The 20806-nt window shown below is 37.2% G+C and overlaps 2 protein-coding genes across 3 annotated transcripts in view; one reads left to right on the top strand and one right to left on the bottom strand.

The window, feature by feature from the left end:
• LOC109064477 (cat eye syndrome critical region protein 2 homolog) overlaps positions 1-9290 on the bottom strand; it is a 34113-nt gene extending 24823 nt beyond the window's left edge. The window contains 1 exon segment of the mRNA XM_042715327.1: positions 9004-9290. Coding sequence (XP_042571261.1) covers positions 9004-9123 — 120 coding nt within the window. The 5' untranslated portion in view covers positions 9124-9290.
• A 1192-nt stretch (positions 9291-10482) lies between these two features.
• LOC109064545 (mitochondrial glutamate carrier 1-like) lies at positions 10483-19783 on the top strand. Of its 2 annotated transcripts, XM_042715325.1 has the most exons (10): positions 10485-11319; positions 12979-13096; positions 13215-13337; positions 14253-14308; positions 14500-14590; positions 15500-15615; positions 15838-16030; positions 17543-17712; positions 18854-18929; positions 19043-19782. In XM_042715325.1, the coding sequence occupies exons 2-10, from the start codon at positions 13077-13079 to the stop codon at positions 19182-19184; spliced, it is 987 nt and encodes a 328-aa protein (XP_042571259.1). In that variant the 5' UTR covers positions 10485-11319; positions 12979-13076; the 3' UTR covers positions 19185-19782. The 2 variants fall into 2 exon arrangements, with proteins under 2 accessions (XP_042571260.1, XP_042571259.1); XM_042715326.1 differs by lacking the exon at positions 13215-13337 and having other exon boundaries at positions 10483-11319; positions 19043-19783.
• Positions 19784-20806: the final 1023 nt, after the last annotated feature.

Below are 20806 nucleotides of genomic sequence, written 5' to 3'. Positions count from 1 at the left end.
CCAATGCTTACTTAAATAAATAAAAACTTGGTCAGAATAAATTTAACCATATAAAACTGAGATTGCTGCAATTTTTACAGATTTTACAAAAATGTACCTCTGACCTAACTCAAGCTACTATCAAATGTGCATTTCTAAGAGACAAAAAGTGATATTATTATTATTATTAATATTATCAGGCAACCCAAATCTGCTTCTTGATTTGAAACAATATCACTTTTAAGAAATTAATTTTTCAATTTAGATATTTATTTTGAAAATTAATGGTCTGGTTTCTACAACTTTTACTTTGGAGCAAAAATCTGGCTTTAAACTTGAAATAAATAAAGATTTGACATTTATTGTGATAATTATCGATATCAACTGATATGAAAAAAAGTTATCATGATAATTTTACCATCGTGATAATTTTGCCCATATTGCCCAGCCCTAGTTTATAGCATAGAAAGACCAAGAAGTCAAATTTCAGAGTTCAGTTTGAGTTGGTCTGAAAAAGAGGTCAGAACAAACTGACATTGACTATTTTTAACATCAAGACCCTTAGCAAACAGAGTGTCGTGATGTGAGCACAACCAGGAAACATTACCATAAGCATAACAGACAAGACAACCATGGTTTCTCTCCAAACAACTGTTCCCAAGAGCAGATGAGTGGGTCTAGCTGGGCCATTGTTACAAACTCGCCTCTTAAAGCACGCTGACACCCCCAGCACACCCCTCTAAAACACACACACACACGTTTTACACGTACACGCTCTCTCTGCCACCTCCACTGTAGGCTGAGGGTTCCTCAGGTCTCATGCGCACTAGGCTTGCCACGATAAGGCTAATTGAAGCGTGATTTATAATTTCACCTGGCTCCACTCCGCGAGCCACCGCTGACTAAGTGTGCACCTTCCCAAATGGACGAGGCTTTTATAGTTGTCGCATTCGCTGTTATACTGTTCTTTGAAACATTAGGGGTCGATGAGGAGTAATTGTCCTCTAAAACCATCGGGAATCACAGGTGAGAAGTAATTTGCCAGTACAAAACTTCTCACGTGATGAATGAGTTGATGAATTAATAATTTTTTTATGTACAAACTGATTAAATAAATCTTAAACTACTGGCTTTATTTCACATCAAACACAAGATAACTTTAAACAAATATTGTATAAATAGTATCTAAATGAATTCTATTTTATTTTTATACAACAAAAAAAACGTACTTCAAATAAAAAGCCTTGGACAAACTATGCAAAACAACTATGCATTGTTTTCCGTCAATTGTCAAAAAGAATCTGATGGAGTTTGAACTTCACATCAAACTGCTTCTGTTTTCACACAAATGCCGGCACAGGTGTGCATGTTCAGCTAGAATCACCCTGAACTCATGCATCTTCGAATGCGGAGCTGCGCGGAAAGTAACAGAAAAGGCCGTGCACACAGCCACACAAAATGAATCGCTCGCACTCAAAGCAAACTTCCAGGAACACTGCGTTGATGTCATATTTGCCGCTCGCACCCAAGCAAACTTGCGGACGCGTCGAGTATAAATCAGACTTAGTTTGTCCAAGGCTTTTTATTTAAAATACGTTTTATTTTTATTGTATAAAATAGAATTAGAATTCATTTTGATACTAATAATACACTATTTGCTTAAAGTTGTCTTGTGTTTGATGTGAAATAAAGCCAATAGTTTAAGATTGTTTTAAGTTTGTAAATAAAGAAATTATTAATTCATCAACTCATTCATCACGCGAGAAGTCTTGTACTGGCAAATTACTTCTTCTCACCGGTGATTCCCGATGGTTTTAGAGGACAATTACTCCTCATCGCATTTGGGAAGGTGCATGCGCAGTCAGTGGAGGCTTGCGGAGTGGAGCCAGGTGAAAGTATAAGTCCCGCTATAGACAGAGCTTACGGTGATACCGTTGTTAAGCCACAACACCGGTTACATCACCGACCCCCACCATCGTTTAGATTTTTTTTAATAGTAATAAAAATCATTTAGTTCAGTAAAAGAACAGACACTACAATTAAAAACTGAACGTTGGCTGCTCAATGCAGCGTGCCGAACGACAGTCGCATCACAGATCAGATTTAATTTATCCAGTGAGGAGAGTGAGTCAAGCTGACTGACAAGAAGAGTGAGGTGAGACCATAGACTGTATGGGTGAGACAGACAAGACGATGGCGGATGATTTAGTTTCAAAACGAAATGCAAAAGCGCCTGTCTGGCAATATTTTTTATTTTGAAAAGGCTGTTGACTTTTGCTGTTTATCTAAGGTGATTTTGGAAGTTTTTTTAAACATTCGTTTCTTGGTTAATTGGTTCCACAGTGTTTGATGATTTTTAATTTATTTAAACTATAATTTATTTATTTTATTTGACATCAAGGTGTATGCTGTGCCTCCAAGCTGTCTTATTCGTTTTGCTAATAAACATTTGTTCTTAATTATTTGGTTATATTATACGTTTACTTATTTCCAGTTTTGTATAGCTATTTAAACTTTATACAAGTTATTTTTTATTTTATATTAGGCATAGCCTTCCCTATAGCATGGCGTATTTTTATTAATTTTGTTAATAAAAGTTCTATGTTTTATATATAGGCTAAAGTGAGTTTGACGTTGTATTTTGTTGCTGCATTCAAGCAATTGACGCTGAACTACCGCTAATTCGATAAGGTTTTAATTTGATAATTAAGTGAAAGTAAAATGCGCACAGCGCTTTTAAGCTATTTAAAAGTGAGGAAAAGAGGGAATATTCAAACAAACTAAAAACAAACAATTTCTTTACACCAAATTGGCAAAATTTGAAAGTGAAAGTAAAATGTGCATGGCGCTTTTACAAGCTATTTAAAAGCAAAGGAAAGTGAGGAAAAGCCGGAACGCCTCCGTCCCCATGGTGTGGTACCGGTATTATTGGTGTTGTCAAAAGGCAATTAACCGGTGGGAAAATTTCCTCACTGTCACAACCTTAATGCGCACAGCCTCCCCCACCATACAACTCCATCCTGCAGGTTGACATTCCCGCTGGAGCTCCCATCGCTGCCACCCCACCTACTCAACTGTCTGCGGGGAGAGAGCTGGAATCCCCAATGACACACTAAACATCAGATTTCCCATCATGCTCTTACGAGCTCCCAGCAGGTTCTTGCATCATGCTGCCACAAGCAAAAAACAGCACGTCGCTCTGAGGAACACCTGACAGTGGCACTCTAAGCGGGTTAACACAAACCCGACAAACTAGAATCACAATGGGGGCTTCAATTTCATCCCAGACCAAACACAAACAAGCAACGGCGTGTGGGGCGGCAGCCTCAAACTGGAGACAGACACTGGGAGCCATGGGGTGCTTCAACAATGGAGCTGCCTGAAACAAACACCACAGAGTACAAACCCCTCCACCCCGCTCCACCCGTACCCCATGTGGACCCATCTGATACATTTACTTCTACCCTCACCTGTCAATCAGAGGTGGGGGTGGGGGGTTGGTGATCACAATGTGGATGGATACGGTGGTTAAGGCAGAAGTGTTGTGTACATATGATGGATTCAGTGTTGCATGGGGTCATTATTTAACACATGAAGAATGCAAAGTTAATGCAAAACACGACACCATGATGCTAGGTGGTTGTTATGCAGTTGCCAAGGTGTTATGAGTGGTTTAAGGCCCTATTTTTGGAATCAGAGAAATCGCAGACACTGATAAATCTATCTAGTATTACATACTTCAGAAAATAAAGATGTTAGCAAAAGTTTGGAGTCATAAGATTTTTAAATGTTTTTGAGATAGGTTTTATAATGATCACCAAAGCTTCATTTGTTTGATCAAAAATACAGTAAAACAGTAATATTGTTAATTATTACAATGTTAACTAACTTGTAATGTATTTTTAAAATGTTATTTATTCCCATAATGTCTTGTAAGGCTGAATTTTCAGCAGTCATTACCCCAGTCTTTAGTGTCACATGATCCTTCAGAAATCATTCTAATATGCTGATTTGCTGCTCAAGAAACATTTCTGATTGTTATCAATTATGAAAACAGTATTTTTGCAGGATTCGATGAATAGAAAGTATAAATGAACAGCATTTATTTGTAAAGGAAATCTATTTCAAAATTACCATGTTTTACTGTCACTTTCGATCGTATTTAATGTCTCCTGGCTGAATAAAGTACTAATTTCTTAAAACAAAAAAAAGTTTTAATAAAATAAAATAAATCTTGAACCCAAACTTTTGAACAAATTATCATATCATAGCAAAAATCTTTCATCTGGAGGCTAAGAGAGCAAACAGTGTGGGACAAGTAACATGCCTTGACAAGCTATTCTGATAAAAAAAAAAGTGATACTGTTAAGTATGCGTGAATGTCTTTTCTCATCTGGTTGACTGGAATAGATTAGTTAAAATATCTAGAATGAAGGTGGGTGAGAGCGGTCCTTTTCAAGCCACAGCATCTGGGGCCTGAAACAAGGCCTGATGACCCATCAGTTATTGATGGTGCAAATGCCACAGCCAGAGTTCACTTCCTCCTCCTCAAAACCAAAGGAGCTCTACCGAGAATAAGCCCCTCACACATCAAAGCTGCTAATTCAAAACAGGCTTCACACGTGCACACGCGCTCATGGCCATACTTCTCAATCAGCACCCGGTGTTGGATCAAAACGAGAGTTCACTACAGATCCTGACACAAATCCATTTTCCTCATCTTAATCCATCCGTTTTTCAAAACAAGAGCCATTGTCGGCTCCCGCTCCGCCATTGAGATTAAATCTCCCTTTACAATCAAGCAGTGCGAGGCCCTAAAGAAAAGGTGCCCCAGACGAACACCAGCACCTAGTTACGACCATCTTGGCTCTCCGGGGGGAGAGGCAAAGAAAGCCACCATCTGTGATTTAGTCATGCTCATGCCAGGGCCAATGATGAAGCAGTGTGCGAGGAGGAACGTGAATGAGGCTCTATTCAACACTGGCAGAACACACAACCCCAAGTTGGGTGGAGGAAAGAGCAAAAAGGGCACTTGTACCCGGAGCTGAAGGTGAGATAAGGAAGATAAAAGGGGGGAGTCTGTGAAAATCCACTGGGAAGACACTGAGATAATTCTGCCATGTAAAAGATCATGGATGAGACAAACAGCTGTCAGGGAACATGTGGACGTGCTACATCAGAGCTCAACAAAGGCTTAATGAGCTCTTGCACAATGGCCTATGCAATCTCTGACAGAGACAAGCGTTAATTAGGGGTGCATCAGTAGTCTGAATTATAAACTCGCTCAGTCACAGATTCTCATTAGAAATAACACAGAGAAACAACTAGCAAGCCTGTGCAAAAGGAGTCCAGCCACAAGAGGATCAAATGAAGAGTCAATTACGAGGATGACTATCACACCCTGTAAAAATTTAATCTTTGCAAATCTTTAACAAAAAAAAAGAAAAAAAAGATATAATATATATATATATATAAAATGAATAATAGATGTTTATGGTTCATCATCATTACCACCTCAGTATAAAAAAAACTGTGACTTTGTGAGGTTTAAAGTCCACATTGTAAGATCAAGTGGCAAGTTCTCGTAATCGCAACTTTATATCTTATAATGTGGGTTTATAATTAAACAGTGTGACTCGTATTTGAGCCTTTTTTGCACAAATTGACTTTGTTTCTTGCAATTAAAACTTTGGCTTATTTGTCACTATATCCTTAAAATATGACTACGTATTGGTTGCAACTTTATTTCATTGACACAAATGTTTGGTGTCCAGACCCCATCAAACGCTTACAGATCAATTATTCACCCACTCTCTAGACACCATCAAACTGATAATGAAGACATATGAAAACAGACAAGCAACAAAACACCAACTCTCATTCTCTGTGTGGAGTCAGCAGGCTCGGTCCTCTGGCTGTGTTTGTGTATGAGGGGTGAGGGGGGACATCCTGAAGGACTCGGCCTCTCTCAGCTCTTGGAGGCGGTGGGATTTCAGGGCTCGTTTCATAGCCACACTGCCAGGAAATCAAGCGTGCTTCACACAGACAAAGAGCACGGAGAGAGCCCAAGCGAATAAGGCCTCTTCCTGCCGAGCCCTTCTCTCATCTAGGGCAGAGATATGGAGCGAGACTGTGAAGTGTAACCAAGGAACAATGTGCAAGGAGCTGTATTGTCAGCTTGCCAAGAAGAATCTCCATTGTCAGCCCCTGGAACGGATCCTTAGAATAAAAGGAGCTGGCCAACACCTTAAACTTCAAACTGGATCACTGCCTTTGTAATATCCACCGTGTTCAACACACAAAGCTTGAGCTCGGAGGGTGACAATCATCAGCAAATTCAATTTTTTTCAGTGGTTTTCAGCCTTATTATGGCAAAATAATCCAAGATTATTTGAAGATTCCTGACTTTGCTTTTCCCAGTTTATATTATAAAATGTTCAGAAGTCAAGAGTTTGATTCAACGGATGAACAAAAAGCCTATTCAACAGGTGTGATCAAGGTCTTTGTGACAAAAATCAGGTGTGTGAGAAAATCAACGTGCAAAGTTAATCTGTTCATAAGACAAACATTAATAGAGCCACCTTTTAGGGTAGGCTTTCTCCTACGTAAAAAACATTCTATCCTCTTACACCTGGATTTGCATTCTATTTACTGAACTATCCACCTGCTTTTTTTAGACATGGCCCTGGATAAGACCCACAAGGACTGAAAACAAACAGATCAGGTACATAAAAATGTCAGCTAAACTAATGCATCACCCCATTGAGGATCATCTTTGAGCGAGTTGCTGGTAAATCTGCTTTGATTACATTCCCAACAACTTGTGTTGACTGGCTCATGCAAATGAGATGACAAAACCTGACAGAAATCCAAAGACGCAAAGTGGATTAAGGAAAACAAAAGTCCAATTTAGCATTTTTGCACTTGAACTAAACACAAAATTTAAAAGTTCTTCAAATCTATAAAGGAATTACAATGCCAAAACATGTTCAACCAAATTTTCACACAAAATCTTCTGCGGTAATGCAAAGACATGAGAATCCTTACTGTGTTCATAAACCAGTCTAACACTAATAGGCATTAGGACAATTGAGATTAAGAGAAAAGATTATAATAGTAGACTGGTGCAATGTGAGGGATGACTTGAAAAACGTCTCAATCACAAGATTAAAGCAAACGATTGGATTATTCACAGTCCCATTCACGCATGGTTGCAAAGTTACCAGGATACTGAAGTGGTACTGAGAGCTTTTGTGCTGAATGACCTTGGACACCTACGCTGAATGCAATTAGGATGCAAGGATGAATCGCGAAACGGTCAATGACTTGCGCCTGACACAGACCCCCACCCTCTGAATGTAAATCCTTTGACACTGCACTGACACACGTTGCCTGTAATCTGTGATCACTGCATTAAAAAAAAGATTACAAAAACTGTGCACACAGTAAACATATGCAGGATGCTCAGTGTTGCAAAAAAATAAAAAATAAATAAAAAATAAAATCAAAAATGGTCATGCCACAGCAATCATCTAACATACCAATTATCGAGGACTTACGCTTTAGTTTATTAATACTCTACTGGTCAATGGCATCGCTTTTCTCTGAAAAATAGCACCTACATGCAAAGTAACTTATTTAAAAGTATTGTTTGAATTACTTTTTTTAATTACAGCAATTTATTCTAAAGCAATACATTTTTATTACAAAAAAAATCTCCATAAAACAAATTAGCTTTATAATTAACAACAGGTGTATAATTCAATAATTATTTAATAGTAATAATTGATGTTGTCATAATAAAAAATATGTGTTGTTGTTTATTTAGTTATTTTGAGTAAAAAAGACAATTAAAAGTCATTTCTGCATTTCAGAGACAGATGATAATCTTTCATAAAATAATCTGTCATTAACAGGCCAATATCGGTCGATCTCTAGTATGAAAATCCTAATTGATCATGCCAGTTATAACTTTTTTCCGGGAAGCAGCACGCGGTGATCAGCACCTCAAATCCTCCACGCAATAACAAAGCCAGTGACTAGCACGTTTCTCACATGTGGGGGTCGAGATGGACCGAGTGTACTGATGCCTGTGACAAACTCAGTGTTGTTTCCAAATGCAAGTTAAGGGGAAGATGTTAAAAATGGGGGTGTCAATGTAAAATCGACTCTATTTAAATGTTTCAGGCTTACATTCGCACCGAGAGATCAACTTGAAACTAATTTTTCAGCATCATCGTAGAGTGACTAAATCAATAACAAACAAAACAGACAGACTGTATGAAACAATGCCCAATTCGGAGGCAGCCAGTGATCCAACGATAAACTTGTAACCTAATAATCATTAACTTGGCCTGTTTACAACAAAGGACCTAGCTTAAACAACACATCACAACAAAACAAGCACAGGTGATCCAGTTAATCAAGTCACTAAAAAGCTTATGAGCCAGTCTTACTCGACGCCACTTGCGGCGTGAATCTCAAAAAACAAAAAAAAAGGGTCTCATAAGATTGAACAGGCGAATTTAAGACTAAACTTAAACCGATTAACGTTACATTAATAATTTGTTGAACTTAAACAAGGTGAAAAAGTCTAACCTGCTAACGTTCATAACCCAACTCGCCGCTCAGTCACGCAGTTTGTAAACAAAGACAAAACCAAACACCACTAACCACAGAAAAAACAAGCGTTGTCTTTAATAAAATCTTATTTTGAAGTAAAAACAAATCATAAACACAAGAGTCAGCACGTCCAGTGTTTTGGGTAGACGTCCGAACGGACGGTTTAGCTCTGTTATTATATAAACCAACGCTAAATAACTGACTTTATTCTATCAGTTACACTATCAGAGAATTGCGCTAGCGCACCATTATTAGCTCACAAATAGAGCGAATGTTAAAAAGTAACAAACAGAGTCATATGGCTGGGAAAAATGGCAAACTTGAGTTGTTATTTTTTAGTTTCGTTTTAATGAACCTTACGGAAAGGAAACGGAGGCGTAAATTCGGACAGGTATAATTTACCTCGATTTCAAAGTCTGGTAAATTGAACGCCGTCCTGAAGAGAGAGCAGAAGTGCGCTACAGCGGGGACTTCCCACCAAGACTGGATCTCCTCCACAGAAGTTATACATCCCTGGGACATTTTTCTGTTATCCAACGAGTGTCTCACATTAAAAAAGTGTGGCTTAGACGATTCCGTCCGTCGTGTTCCTCACATAGAACTTGTTTAACTAAACTGCAAAACTTGCTGTCCTTGCGGTAGAGTAGCCATCGCGACCCGTGGAGTCGTTCAATCTGTTTCAATCCGCGTTTCACAGGAGGAGAACAGATGGGCTGGGCGCTACCACCTGTCACGGGGATAGGGGTTTACGCGTACCAAAACAAATCAAATATCAATACAAGTCAACCGAAACCCTAATAATGTCTGCTGTTTACAATATTAAAATTTTTTTAATAACTAGCTGACCTGATCGAGTCAATGTGAGGGAAAAAATATCGCAGTTAGTCAGTCTTTGCGGTCAGGTGTCCTTCTTTCGGTCGAAATGGTATGTTCGTTTAAAGGGAATGCACACACATTTGAATTTCGTTGAAAGGGAAGTTGCTCTTGTGTTATGATAATTATAATGATATGATATGATATGATAATTCGTTTTCTATCGTAAATTATTTGTTTAATTTAACGTTTAATTGTAGTAGTGTACGAACGCATTAAAATAATACATTGCAATGAAATCGTTGTTTATTAGCTCTATAGTGGCTGTTGTTTTGGACCGACGACAAAAGTTGATTGGTACTGTAATCTGTAATGCGCTTAAGTCTTCTAAATAGCGTTTTGGCATAGTGATTATAAACATAAAATATAAGTCCGTAGATCGAATTATTATTATTTTTAACGGCAGACACGAGTTTTTAAGACTAATACCTTTTGACTAATTGTAACGATGTGAATTACAAATTGGTGTTTAATATAAGGATCCAGCGCCCCCTGGTGACATAAAGATATACTGCAAACTGCTGGTGTGCTTATATATGATAGTGACGTGACGTGTAGCCAAGTAAAAAAGTGACGTGACATACAGCCAAGTATGGTGACCCATACTCAGAATTCGTGCTCTGCATTTAACCCATCCAAAGTGCACACACACACCGTGAACACACATTTATGCTGCGGTGCCCGGGGAGCAGTTGGGGGTTCGGTGCCTTGCTCAAGGGCACCTCAGTCGTGGTATTGCCGGCCAGAGACTCGAACCCACAACCTTAGGGTCAGGAGTAAATCTCTCTAACCATTACGCCATGACTTCCCCACAAATTGGTTCCATACTCGGAATTTGAGCTCTGCACACACACAGCAGTGAGTAGTGGACACACACACAAAGAACACACCTGGAGCAGTGGGCAGCCATTTTTGCTATGGCACCCAACTCAGGGAGCAGTTGGGGGTTCAGTGCCTTGCTCAAGGGTCTCACCTCAGTTGTGGTATTGAGAGTGAAACAGAGAATTGGCTCAAACCTGCGACCTTTGGGTTACAAGTCCGACTCTCTAACCATTAGGCCTCTATCTGTCTGTCTGTATTTCTTTCTTTTATCTATCTATCTATCTATCTGGCTGGCATTTTCATTCTGTCTTAAAGGTCTAAATAGCCCATCGTTTATCTTTTTTATTAAATTGTTTGTTCCAGCATCAGATACTTTTTATTTTTCTATTTACAAGAACCTACTATGAATAATTGAAAAAAATTGTTCCCAAAGAGTAACATATGTACAGATTAGTATTTGTTTTGGTGAATTAATATGATTCTTCATTCATTCATTAAATAAAAAAAATTATAAAAACTAAATTTACACAGTATAAAATTTTATGTGAATTATGGCATTTTTGTTTTTTACAGCAACACAATTGATCATCAATATGTATTTGTTTCATTATGATAATCAATAATCATTTGGTAGCCAAAACTGTCCAATGGATGTAGCAGATAATGGATGCAATGATCGTGTTAATATAATTATTATTATTTATTTATTTTTTATCTTTTTTTGTAATTTGTGATGACGTGTGTAATGCAAGGTACATGCTTGTGTTTGAGTATATATGTGTGAATGTGTGTCAAGTTTCATTAGTGGAAAGCTGTTCATTCCCTGTCTATGTCACTGGGAGTTGCCACAAGAGGGGAGGGACTTAAACAAGGAGGGACAATGCTTGTGTTTGTGCAACGGCCCCTGAGAGGCAGCTGGCTCTGTCGGATCTCTTGTGCCTGACTACGGCTGCTGCACACATTGTCAGCGTGCAGAGGGGGGAAGTGGACGGATTGATCTGCCCGGTCAATGCACTGACAAAGGTAAGAACATGATAATCATCCTCTCAAACAGAGTTCCTAACTTGTGAATTGGTCAAATATGCAGGCTTGCGTGAGGGGGATCTGTTTGGGGTAGTTGTGGAAAGACTTGTGAGGGAGCGGTTAAGGATTGTGAAGGGGGGCCAGATCTCACTTGTCTATGTTTTGGCAGTGGAGTGGTATGAATAGAGCAGGGTTGAAAGAAAGCAGTGCTGAATAGAAAGGCATGCTCAGAATGCCACTGGGCTCCAGAAAAGCCAGAGCGAGAGGAAGAGAGAGGGACGGAGAAAAGGGAGAATGTCAGTATGCAGGAGGAAAAATGATAGAGGGGTGAAATTAAGAATGGTACCCCAAATGAAGAGAGAGTTAATGGAAACATAAATGAGGAAAGAGAAAGGTTATAAAAGGGGGACTTTAGGGAAAAGAGAAAGCAAGAAAAAGATTAACAATGAAAAAGTGTAAAGAAATCCTGCAATTTTTCCTGCAGTAATGAGTAGTTGGCAAAATTTCAACTGGCTTCAGCGAGCAAAATAAATAAAGTGGTAAAACAAAAATTCAGGAAGATATAGACATTCCCTTATACTTATATACATTTTCACAGGTATATCTAGAATAAAAGACAGAGACATTGTGTCAACTACTCAAATAAGGTCCACACTACATCATTCTACTCTAGAAAACTAAAAACACTGATATACTAATATAAAAGTTTAATGTATAAGACTTTAGTATTATATGTAGTCAATAAAAACTAAGAGAGCAAAATCTACTGTAGACATCTATATTTGCATCTTTTTACAAATGATGTTGTTGATACTGTGTTGGAGAACAGGAAGTCATGTTAATAAGCCCCTCACCTTCTCTAGATTAATTCAAGAGGTCACAACCTCATTAGCAGCAAGATTAGAGAGTCTTTAGGAGGGAGGATGTTCTCTGTGTGTGCACTGTAGAAAAGCCAGGCCAGGTTCTACGGTGTGAAGCACCCTCAAACGAAATCAATAGCATCCTCAGTTAATGCTGTAATAATGGCATTTCACAGACATATCTGTTGAACATATTTCTTGCACCCAACAGCCAATCAGAGGCGTTTAAGTTAGAATCCACTCACCGCTTAAATTACCACAGCAGTATTTTTTTGGTGAGTGTGATTTCACCAAGAACAACATGTTCCTGGATCAACATCCTTGTTGATCCTGGAACAACATTCCAATCAACCAATCAGAATTGAGGGATACATTTTCAAGAAATGTCAGTTTTAGGTTTACAGTCAGGGTTAGGTGCTTCTACACCTTTCTTATTCACCTATCATTTCCCTCTGATTTTAGGAATAAATTATGGGTAGGGTTGGGTTTAGAGGTAGGGATTGGGTTAGGTCTATATTTTTAGAAAGTAATGTTGATCCTGGATCAACAAAAGATGTTGATCCAGGAACATGTCTTACTTGGCAAAATCACAGTGACTGTATTTGTTCCGGTGTTGTCAATTTCATCGAATAGCTATAACGTAACTTTGTGAGATCACGATGAATTAAGTGAGAGCTTTTAGATATATTGCATGTTATACTAAAAAGTCATCACAGATGTCCTGAATTGTATTTCAACTGTGTCTTAGCAAGTTTCAAGGTGATTTATATTTACCAAAGAGTGGCTGTTCTCCCTAAAGGGAAGGGTGTGAAGGTCGGCACGCCGTGGACGGTTTATCCTGAAACTTTTGCGGCAGAGAGAGGAGAATTGGAGGAAATCAATTAAAGTGTGGCCAAAATGGCCGAGAAGAAAGTGAGGTAAATTTTCCACTGATGTCGTATATATCATCTGAGATCCATCTAAGCTGTTTTATTGACATGTTTTTGTGTGTGGTTTTTGTTGTGCATGTGCGTGTTTGTTTCCTGGTGTTCACAGCCTCCCTGCTAAGCTGATTAATGGGGGCGTGGCTGGACTGGTGGGAGTGACCTGCGTGTTTCCCATTGATCTCGCCAAGACCCGCCTCCAAAATCAGCAGGGTGCTCGTGTTTATAGTGGAATGTGAGTTCAACATCTTTATGAGGTCCCATAACTATGTTGCATTGCATGTCCCCCACTTTGTTTTGGGGTCTCTTGTTTTGCAGGTGCATTTTAAAAATATAGGTTCTTCATTGGCATCTATGGTTGCATTAAGAACCTTTAACATTCATAGAAACTTTCCACTGCACAAAAAAGTTATTGTGGAAAGCGACTATTTAGATTATTAAATAGTTCTTTAATTTTAATGGTCCTGTGTGTACGTTTTTTGTGCACTTGATTTGACAATTTTTACAAACATTTCTGCATCTAAAACCAACTGTTTATGGTTTCACTCAAAGTGAATCACGAAGGCAGCATGTTTTAGTGATTTATTCTGGGCGGAGGACTTTGTCTCAATTTAACTGAATGACTCAGATGATGCAAAACAACTTGAGTCACATGCTTTTGCATGCTTGATCTGTTCACGCTTCCGAATATTCTTTAAGTAGCTTGCTCTTTTACTTTTGAAGTAGCTTGCTCTTTATGCATGTGTGATACCTTTGAGATAAAGAGAAGTGCTCTTTGTAGTGATGGTTCGTAAGGGGCTCTTTTCATCTTAGTACACTTATGTAACAAGCGAATACCCAAGTGGTTTGTGGGCAAGAGACAGGCTGCTATGTTTTAAGTTCTGTCTTCCACACATTACTCACTCTTCTAAGAATTTTTTTGTGAATGTCTAATTTGGCTGTTCATTATACACAAACATGGAGAGCATTTTTGGTGTCTGTTGTTTAAGAGATTTTACATTGTTTATTCTGGTTGTTTTAATTCTAGTTATCTAGATTTTACAATGCATTTGAATGAATGAATCATTACATTTCAGTTAGCATTTTTCATAACCAGATTGGAGTAGACCTATTTAATTAATCACACAGAACACTTCTGTCTTGTTATGAAGTTGGACTGTTTGACAAAGACGATCAAAATGGAGGGCTACTTTGGCATGTATCGAGGTATGAAGTTTCTTTTTTTGTTTACAGTGCCAACTTGGGTTTTAAGTCAAAATTTAATTTCCCACCTTATTGCACATTCCTGGTGAGGACAGTGTTATTTCAAGTATTAATAGTTTTAATCGTCGACAGGTTCTGGTATATGTAGCTTTTGTTTATATTCTGAGAATTTCACTTCACTGTGTTTCTCTCAGGTGCAGCTGTGAATCTTACACTGGTCACACCAGAGAAAGCCATCAAACTGGCTGCCAATGATGTCTTCAGACAGAAGCTCTCCAAAGATGGGTAACCTCCACTTTTTAACCATTTCTAAAAGCGAGCATTTTTCCGCAACTCTCCCACATCATATATTTGTCTTAAAAAGCTATACTGATTTAAATCTCACAATAAGTTGAAAGCATGTGTTTGATTTACTAAAAGTATTGATTCATTTGTGAATCGGGGCACATTGTTGCACTGTATGTTTCTGATTCACTGAAAAGAACGGGCACATTAGAATCAAAGGAATAAAACACATATAACTGAACATTCTGTCATCATTTACTTACTTTCATGTTGTTCTTAACCCTTTATGACTTTAATTTTACTGTAGAACACAAAAGGATATATTTTGAACTTTCTGATTCACTAAAAAGAATTGACTCATTAGAGTCATATGTTCAGGAATCGGACCACTCTGGTTGTGTTGTATGTTTCTAATTCACTAAATTTCATTGACTTCTTACTAAAAAGAGTCAGGTCATTAGATTCATATGTTCAGGAATCGGACCACTCTGGTTGTGTTGTATGTTTCTAATTCACTAAATTTCATTGACTCATAAGAGTTATATGTTCAGGAATTTAACTGCACTAGTTCCATTGTATGTTTCCGATTCACTAAAAAGAATCGGCTAATTAGAGTAATTTGTTCAAGAGATGGACCGTGCTGGTTGTGCTGAATGTTTCACATTAGCTGGAAAGAAATGGTTCGGTAGAGTCTGTGGATTCAGTAGCAGTGTTGAGAAAACACTGTAGGCGACTCTGTCAGAGTTTTATTGTGGTTCTTAACAAAGACCTTAGGAAACATTATCTGTAAGCTATTCCACAGAGGAATTTAGGTCCCCAACTGACTAATGCAACCAATTATTTCTTTCATAAATGCAATAATAATCATTTCTAATCTGCCCCATCTGTCGTTGTATCTGTCACCCTCAGAAAATTACCTCTGTGGGGGGAAATCCTCGCGGGCTGTGGAGCCGGAACCTGTCAGGTGGTAGTCACCACCCCCATGGAAATGTTAAAAATACAACTCCAGGATGCTGGCAGGTTGGGTAAATGTCTTTATAATGCTCCCATGAGTGTCATCCAAGGTCTGTATGACTCTATCTTAGGATGCCTTACTAAGTACAAAGGTTAGCCAGAAATAAGATGTTTGAGTAGAATGGTGTCCACCGAACAGCAGTTCCAGTTTTATTACACTACAAGATAAAAAAATAAAAATAAAGATGAAATTGAAGATATGAGTTGTCACCTCTCCACTTTTGTCTTAACAGCTGCTCAGCGGACTGTCGCTGCCTCTGCCTCTGCCTCTGCCGCTGGTCCGACCCCTTCACTGGTTGCCTCTCCGGCAGCACAGCCGGGCACCAATGCCCCTCCTCGATCATCAGCGACCCGTATCACCCTGGAGCTTCTTAAGACTCGAGGCCTCAGGGGTCTTTATAAAGGTGCTGGTGCTACACTGATGAGGTAAGAAACAATCACCTATTTGACCTATAAGAATATGGGCTATAAGGAATATTTTTGATGTTGTCAAGGAAAATTCACTTACAAATGAAAATCCTGTCATCATTTAACTCCCCCAAAAAAGAAACCAAAAGCACTTTAAACGTAAATTTTAAACATACATTGAATTGGAGCTTTCAAGGTCAAAAAAGAAACCAAAAGCACTTTAAACGTAGTTCACAGGACTCACATGCTTCTTCTGAAGCAATATAAGTCATAATTTAGTGAATAATAGACAACAAACTAATTTGTTAATAAATAAATCAAATCAGAATTAAACAAAACATAATTCAACAATTAAAGAGAATGTGCATAAATTATTCAAATCAGAATTATTCAAATTATAATGCCTCCTTGAACGAGAAAAAATTTATTGCAGGACTTGATTTGTTCATAAGGAATTGATTTGATTGAATTTTAAAAAATAATGTTGTGCATGGATAAATTATTTATTATAAACAGCAATATTCCATAAAAAAAATAAAAAAAATAAAAAGAATAATCACTATAAAGATAACTATATTAGTTTCTACTCCGATATACAGTAGGTGGTTTTATCAGTCAACAACTGGAAAAAAACGCTGTAATGGAAAAAATAGCTCTCAAAGTAATTCCAATTATATTGTTCCTCTGTGTCATTATCATAGTTGTGATGTGGAACTTGACATCCTGAAGATTTTAATAGAAAAACAACTTAAATTTTGGTTTGTTCATCAAACTATTGTCCGACTTAAAATATAGTGCATGCGCCATATGGACATTTGTTATGAAATTCTTTAGAGTCTTTTGAGAGCCCAATCATCATTCACTGTCATTATATTCTAAAAGAAGCCAAGAGATTCTTTAAAAATGCACCTTTTATGTTCTGGTAGAAGAAAGAAAGTCATGCCACCCTTATAAATAATATCAGAATTTGAATAGATTTGTGAACTCTCCCTTTAAGTCAAATAACTAAGCTATGTTAGCCAATCAACATCCAGATCTTTAGCAAACCTTCAGTGGCGTGCTGTCTTAACTAACTTGAGTGATTGCTCTCTCAGCAAACATGCACTGTTTTGTTACTAAAGGATAGATATACATCACGGTGACCTTTCACCTTTAATACCTCCCACACAAATAAACCCACTCACCTATCGGAACAGCCCCTCCCCCGCAGGCTCCCTGCAGACTGTGATGTAATCCCAGCTGAACTGGTGTAACCTGCGAGCTGTCGGTTCTGATCTGTTATTCATAGCTTCTAATTAACAGTTGGCGGAATTCTCTTCTTAATGGAATTCTAATGAGAACTCAATCTATCTCACTCTGTTTGTCTCTCATCTGCGGCTTACACAACCTAAATCATATTTCTACAATCACACTTTCACGTTTTGCATTTACAGACTAAAACTAATCAGACACAGCGATCAATCACGATTCATCAATAGCATCCTGCAGCTATGTCTGCATTCTATGGCTCTATGTCTGTTCTTTGTTCAGGGATGTCCCGTTTTCCATGATCTACTTCCCGCTGTTCGCCAACCTCAACGCCGTGGGCCGCACCGAGGAGCGCCATAGCAACCCCCAGGAGCGGGCCCCCTTCCTGCAGTCTTTCGTGGCTGGCTGCACAGCCGGCTCAGTGGCGGCAGTAGCTGTCACTCCCCTGGACGGTGAGATGCAGGCAAGAGAGGAGTAGAGGAACACAGTTTGCTCTCTCTCCTTTAGTATTGTATGCAGATAAAAGTCCCATTCAGTTAGTCAGAGTCACCCAAGCCTGTAAAAATCAGTGCTAATCCTGTTTCAACACTACTGCTGCACTGCTGAGAAACTGTGCATAGGTGTTGATAGTCAGTTATAGGCTAACTGTATGGCTAACAGATGCTAAATATTTATTTATTTACATTTGAATGTGTTGTGTTGTGTCACTTATGTTTTAATATATTGAATATATATAACTATATAATACGTTTTAATATTTTATTTCCAAACTTGCTTGCTGCATATATATTTATTGATTTTAAATAGGTCTCATTAGTAGCTAGTAATATCAGAAAAACAAGTGACTATTGCATTTAATCTGCTATATTAATATTATTTATATGCAGTACTATTATATTTGTTATGTATTTTATATAATATTCTAGTTGTGAATATTTTGAATTTGATTAGATTTTTTATATTTTTTTTAGTTTTTATGTCAATTTTAGTTTAAGTGAAAGTAATTTGTTATGTGCTTTTATTATTTATTTTATATTTCTATTTAGCTTAATTTTTTTTATTTCAGTTAGTTGCCAAGACAACATTTCATATTTTTGTCAAAACAATTTTTGTGTAAATTTCCTTACCTAATATATATATATATATATATATATATATATATATATATATATATATATATATATATATATATATATATATATATATAATATATAAAATTTTATTTTAATATATAAATATTTTTCATTTCAGCTTTATTTCTATGAACAACAACCATTCTTATTAGTTTTATTTATTTATTTTTTAGTGAACAATAACACTGCTACATTTAATAGATGTGATAAATTTAATATAATTTAAGGGAATGCTATATTAGTCAATATATTTGCAATGACAGATTGCAGAAAAAATTACCAAAATGTTCCCCATCAGTTCACTCACAGCATTTCATAAAGGCACAGAATGAGTCTTTTGTTTCTGAATGATTAATTAGTGAAGCCCATGTGCTGTGGTAGAATCCTGCTGTGATGAGACTGAAACCTTATGCTAAAAAAAGTATAATTTATTGTATCTATTAATATTTGTCCTTTTCAGTTATAAAGACTCGGCTACAGACCTTGCAGAAAGGGGAAGGAGAGGATTCCTATAAAGGCATTATTGACTGCGCACAGTAAGCTTTATATTTGCATGTATTGCTTTTAATGGTGTATGATAATATAAAAATGACCATATTCATGTATCATAGTGTTTATATGGCAGTCACTCCTTTTTTTTTATCCACAGACGCATTTTAAAACGAGAAGGACCAGCTGCGTTTCTTAAAGGAGCAACGTGTCGAGCTTTAGTCATCGCTCCACTCTTCGGCATAGCTCAGGGTGTGTATTTCCTGGGCATCGGCGAGCACATGCTGGGGCTGCTGGGATAGCAGCAGGTGACGTTACCTCAGTCATCATACACACAGTACTGTTTCTACGTGGGCCGAGGCATAAAGATGAGTGATGAAGGAAGATGTTCGTGATGAAAAAAAGAAGGTCCCAGACTTTATTTGCGATGAGGTAAATACTGAGAGAAATTCACATACCCAACCAAAAGAGGTTCAGACACTTTGGGAAAATAGAGGAGGTTTGTGTAACACTAATATAAAAGCCTATATTGCACAATAACTTTAAGTACCTAAAAACTACAAACAGGGTTCTTTAGGTAAGACAGGGTCCTGTTCTGACTAATCTGGCAGGGTTTTTCGTCCAATTAATATTGTTTTTATGTCTTTAAAGCCCATAGTTACAATCAGTTTTAAACCAACATGATTCGTGATAATAGTTGTGAACAGGGTTGGTGTGTATTTAAATTGCAGAAAGGTATGGAAGGGAAATAATGATAATTGTGAGTTTTTATCGTACAATTCAGACTTTTTTCCTCGCAATTCGAAGAAAGAAATAAAATCTGAATTGTGCTCGTAATTCTGAGTTTACATCGCACAATTAACTTTTATTTACTTCCTGCCACCAAATGGAAAAAATAAAATGTGTAATTGTGTGTTTCTCACAATTCTGAGAGGTAACATCTCGCAATTCTGACTTTTTTCTCTGAATTCTGAGTTTACATCTCACAATCATTTTTTTTTGTGTCTGCCCCCAAATGGAAAAATAAAAAAAAGGTAATAGTGACTGTTTATCTCACAACTGAATGGTTACATCCCGCATTTCTGAGTGTACATTTCACAGTTTATATCTCACAATTCTGACTTTTTTCCTCGAATTCTGATTTTACATTTTTTTTCTTTGAATTCTACATTTAAATTTCACATTTTGTTTTTCCACCACCAAATGAAAAAATAAAAAAGGCTTCTTTATCTCAAAATTCTGATTTTATATCTTAGAATTGCAAGAAAAAAAAGGTCTGAAATGTGAGATAAAAAGTTGCAGTTACCTTTAAAAAAAAAATTTTTTTATGCTGTGGCAGAAACAGGCTTCCATAGAAAGCAGACTTGAATCAAAGTTGAGATGGATCTGTATCTTCTAAATTTATGTTTTGGCTCTCTACTGCTGATTACCACCCATTTAAACAGCAAAAAGTAAGCACAAACTGGGTTTAGTGCCTGCTGACCTCATCTGGCTGCTGCTTAAATTCTGGTCTCTCAGTAAATCTCAGTCTCTAAATGTGAAGAGACTGCTGGACTTCGCAGCGGATGCCTTGTCCTCCTGTTTTATGTTCCTCTACGGGACAAAATTCCTTGTTGGCGTAATATTTTTTTTTAATGCTTCTTTAAATTAAATTTTGTTGAGTGCATAATAAATTTAAATGCAACAAAGCCTTATCCATATATATGTATATATATAAATATATATATATATATATATATATATATATATATATATATATATATAGTTTATTCTTATGTAGAGAATTGATTTTCTTGCTTTTTTTCACATTAGGTAGAAAAAGGGTATAGTAAAAAATAGAGAAATGAAATCTTGAATAGTTTAATTTTGAGTGTACTTCTATAAAAAAAAAAAAAAAGAAAATGCAAAAAAATAAAAATATATT

Source organism: Cyprinus carpio, chromosome A25 (genome assembly GCF_018340385.1).
Source record: "Cyprinus carpio isolate SPL01 chromosome A25, ASM1834038v1, whole genome shotgun sequence".
NCBI lineage: Eukaryota > Metazoa > Chordata > Actinopteri > Cypriniformes > Cyprinidae > Cyprinus > Cyprinus carpio.
This window is presented reverse-complemented; position numbering and strand designations above follow the sequence as displayed.

Coding starts and splice junctions, on each gene's coding strand:
- LOC109064545 (XM_042715325.1), top strand. CDS start 13,077: ATGGCCGAGAAGAAAGTGAG. Junction 13,338..14,252: donor GCTCGTGTTTATAGTGGAAT/GTGAGTTCAACA, acceptor TCTTGTTATGAA/GTTGGACTGTTTGACAAAGA. Junction 14,309..14,499: donor CTACTTTGGCATGTATCGAG/GTATGAAGTTTC, acceptor TGTTTCTCTCAG/GTGCAGCTGTGAATCTTACA.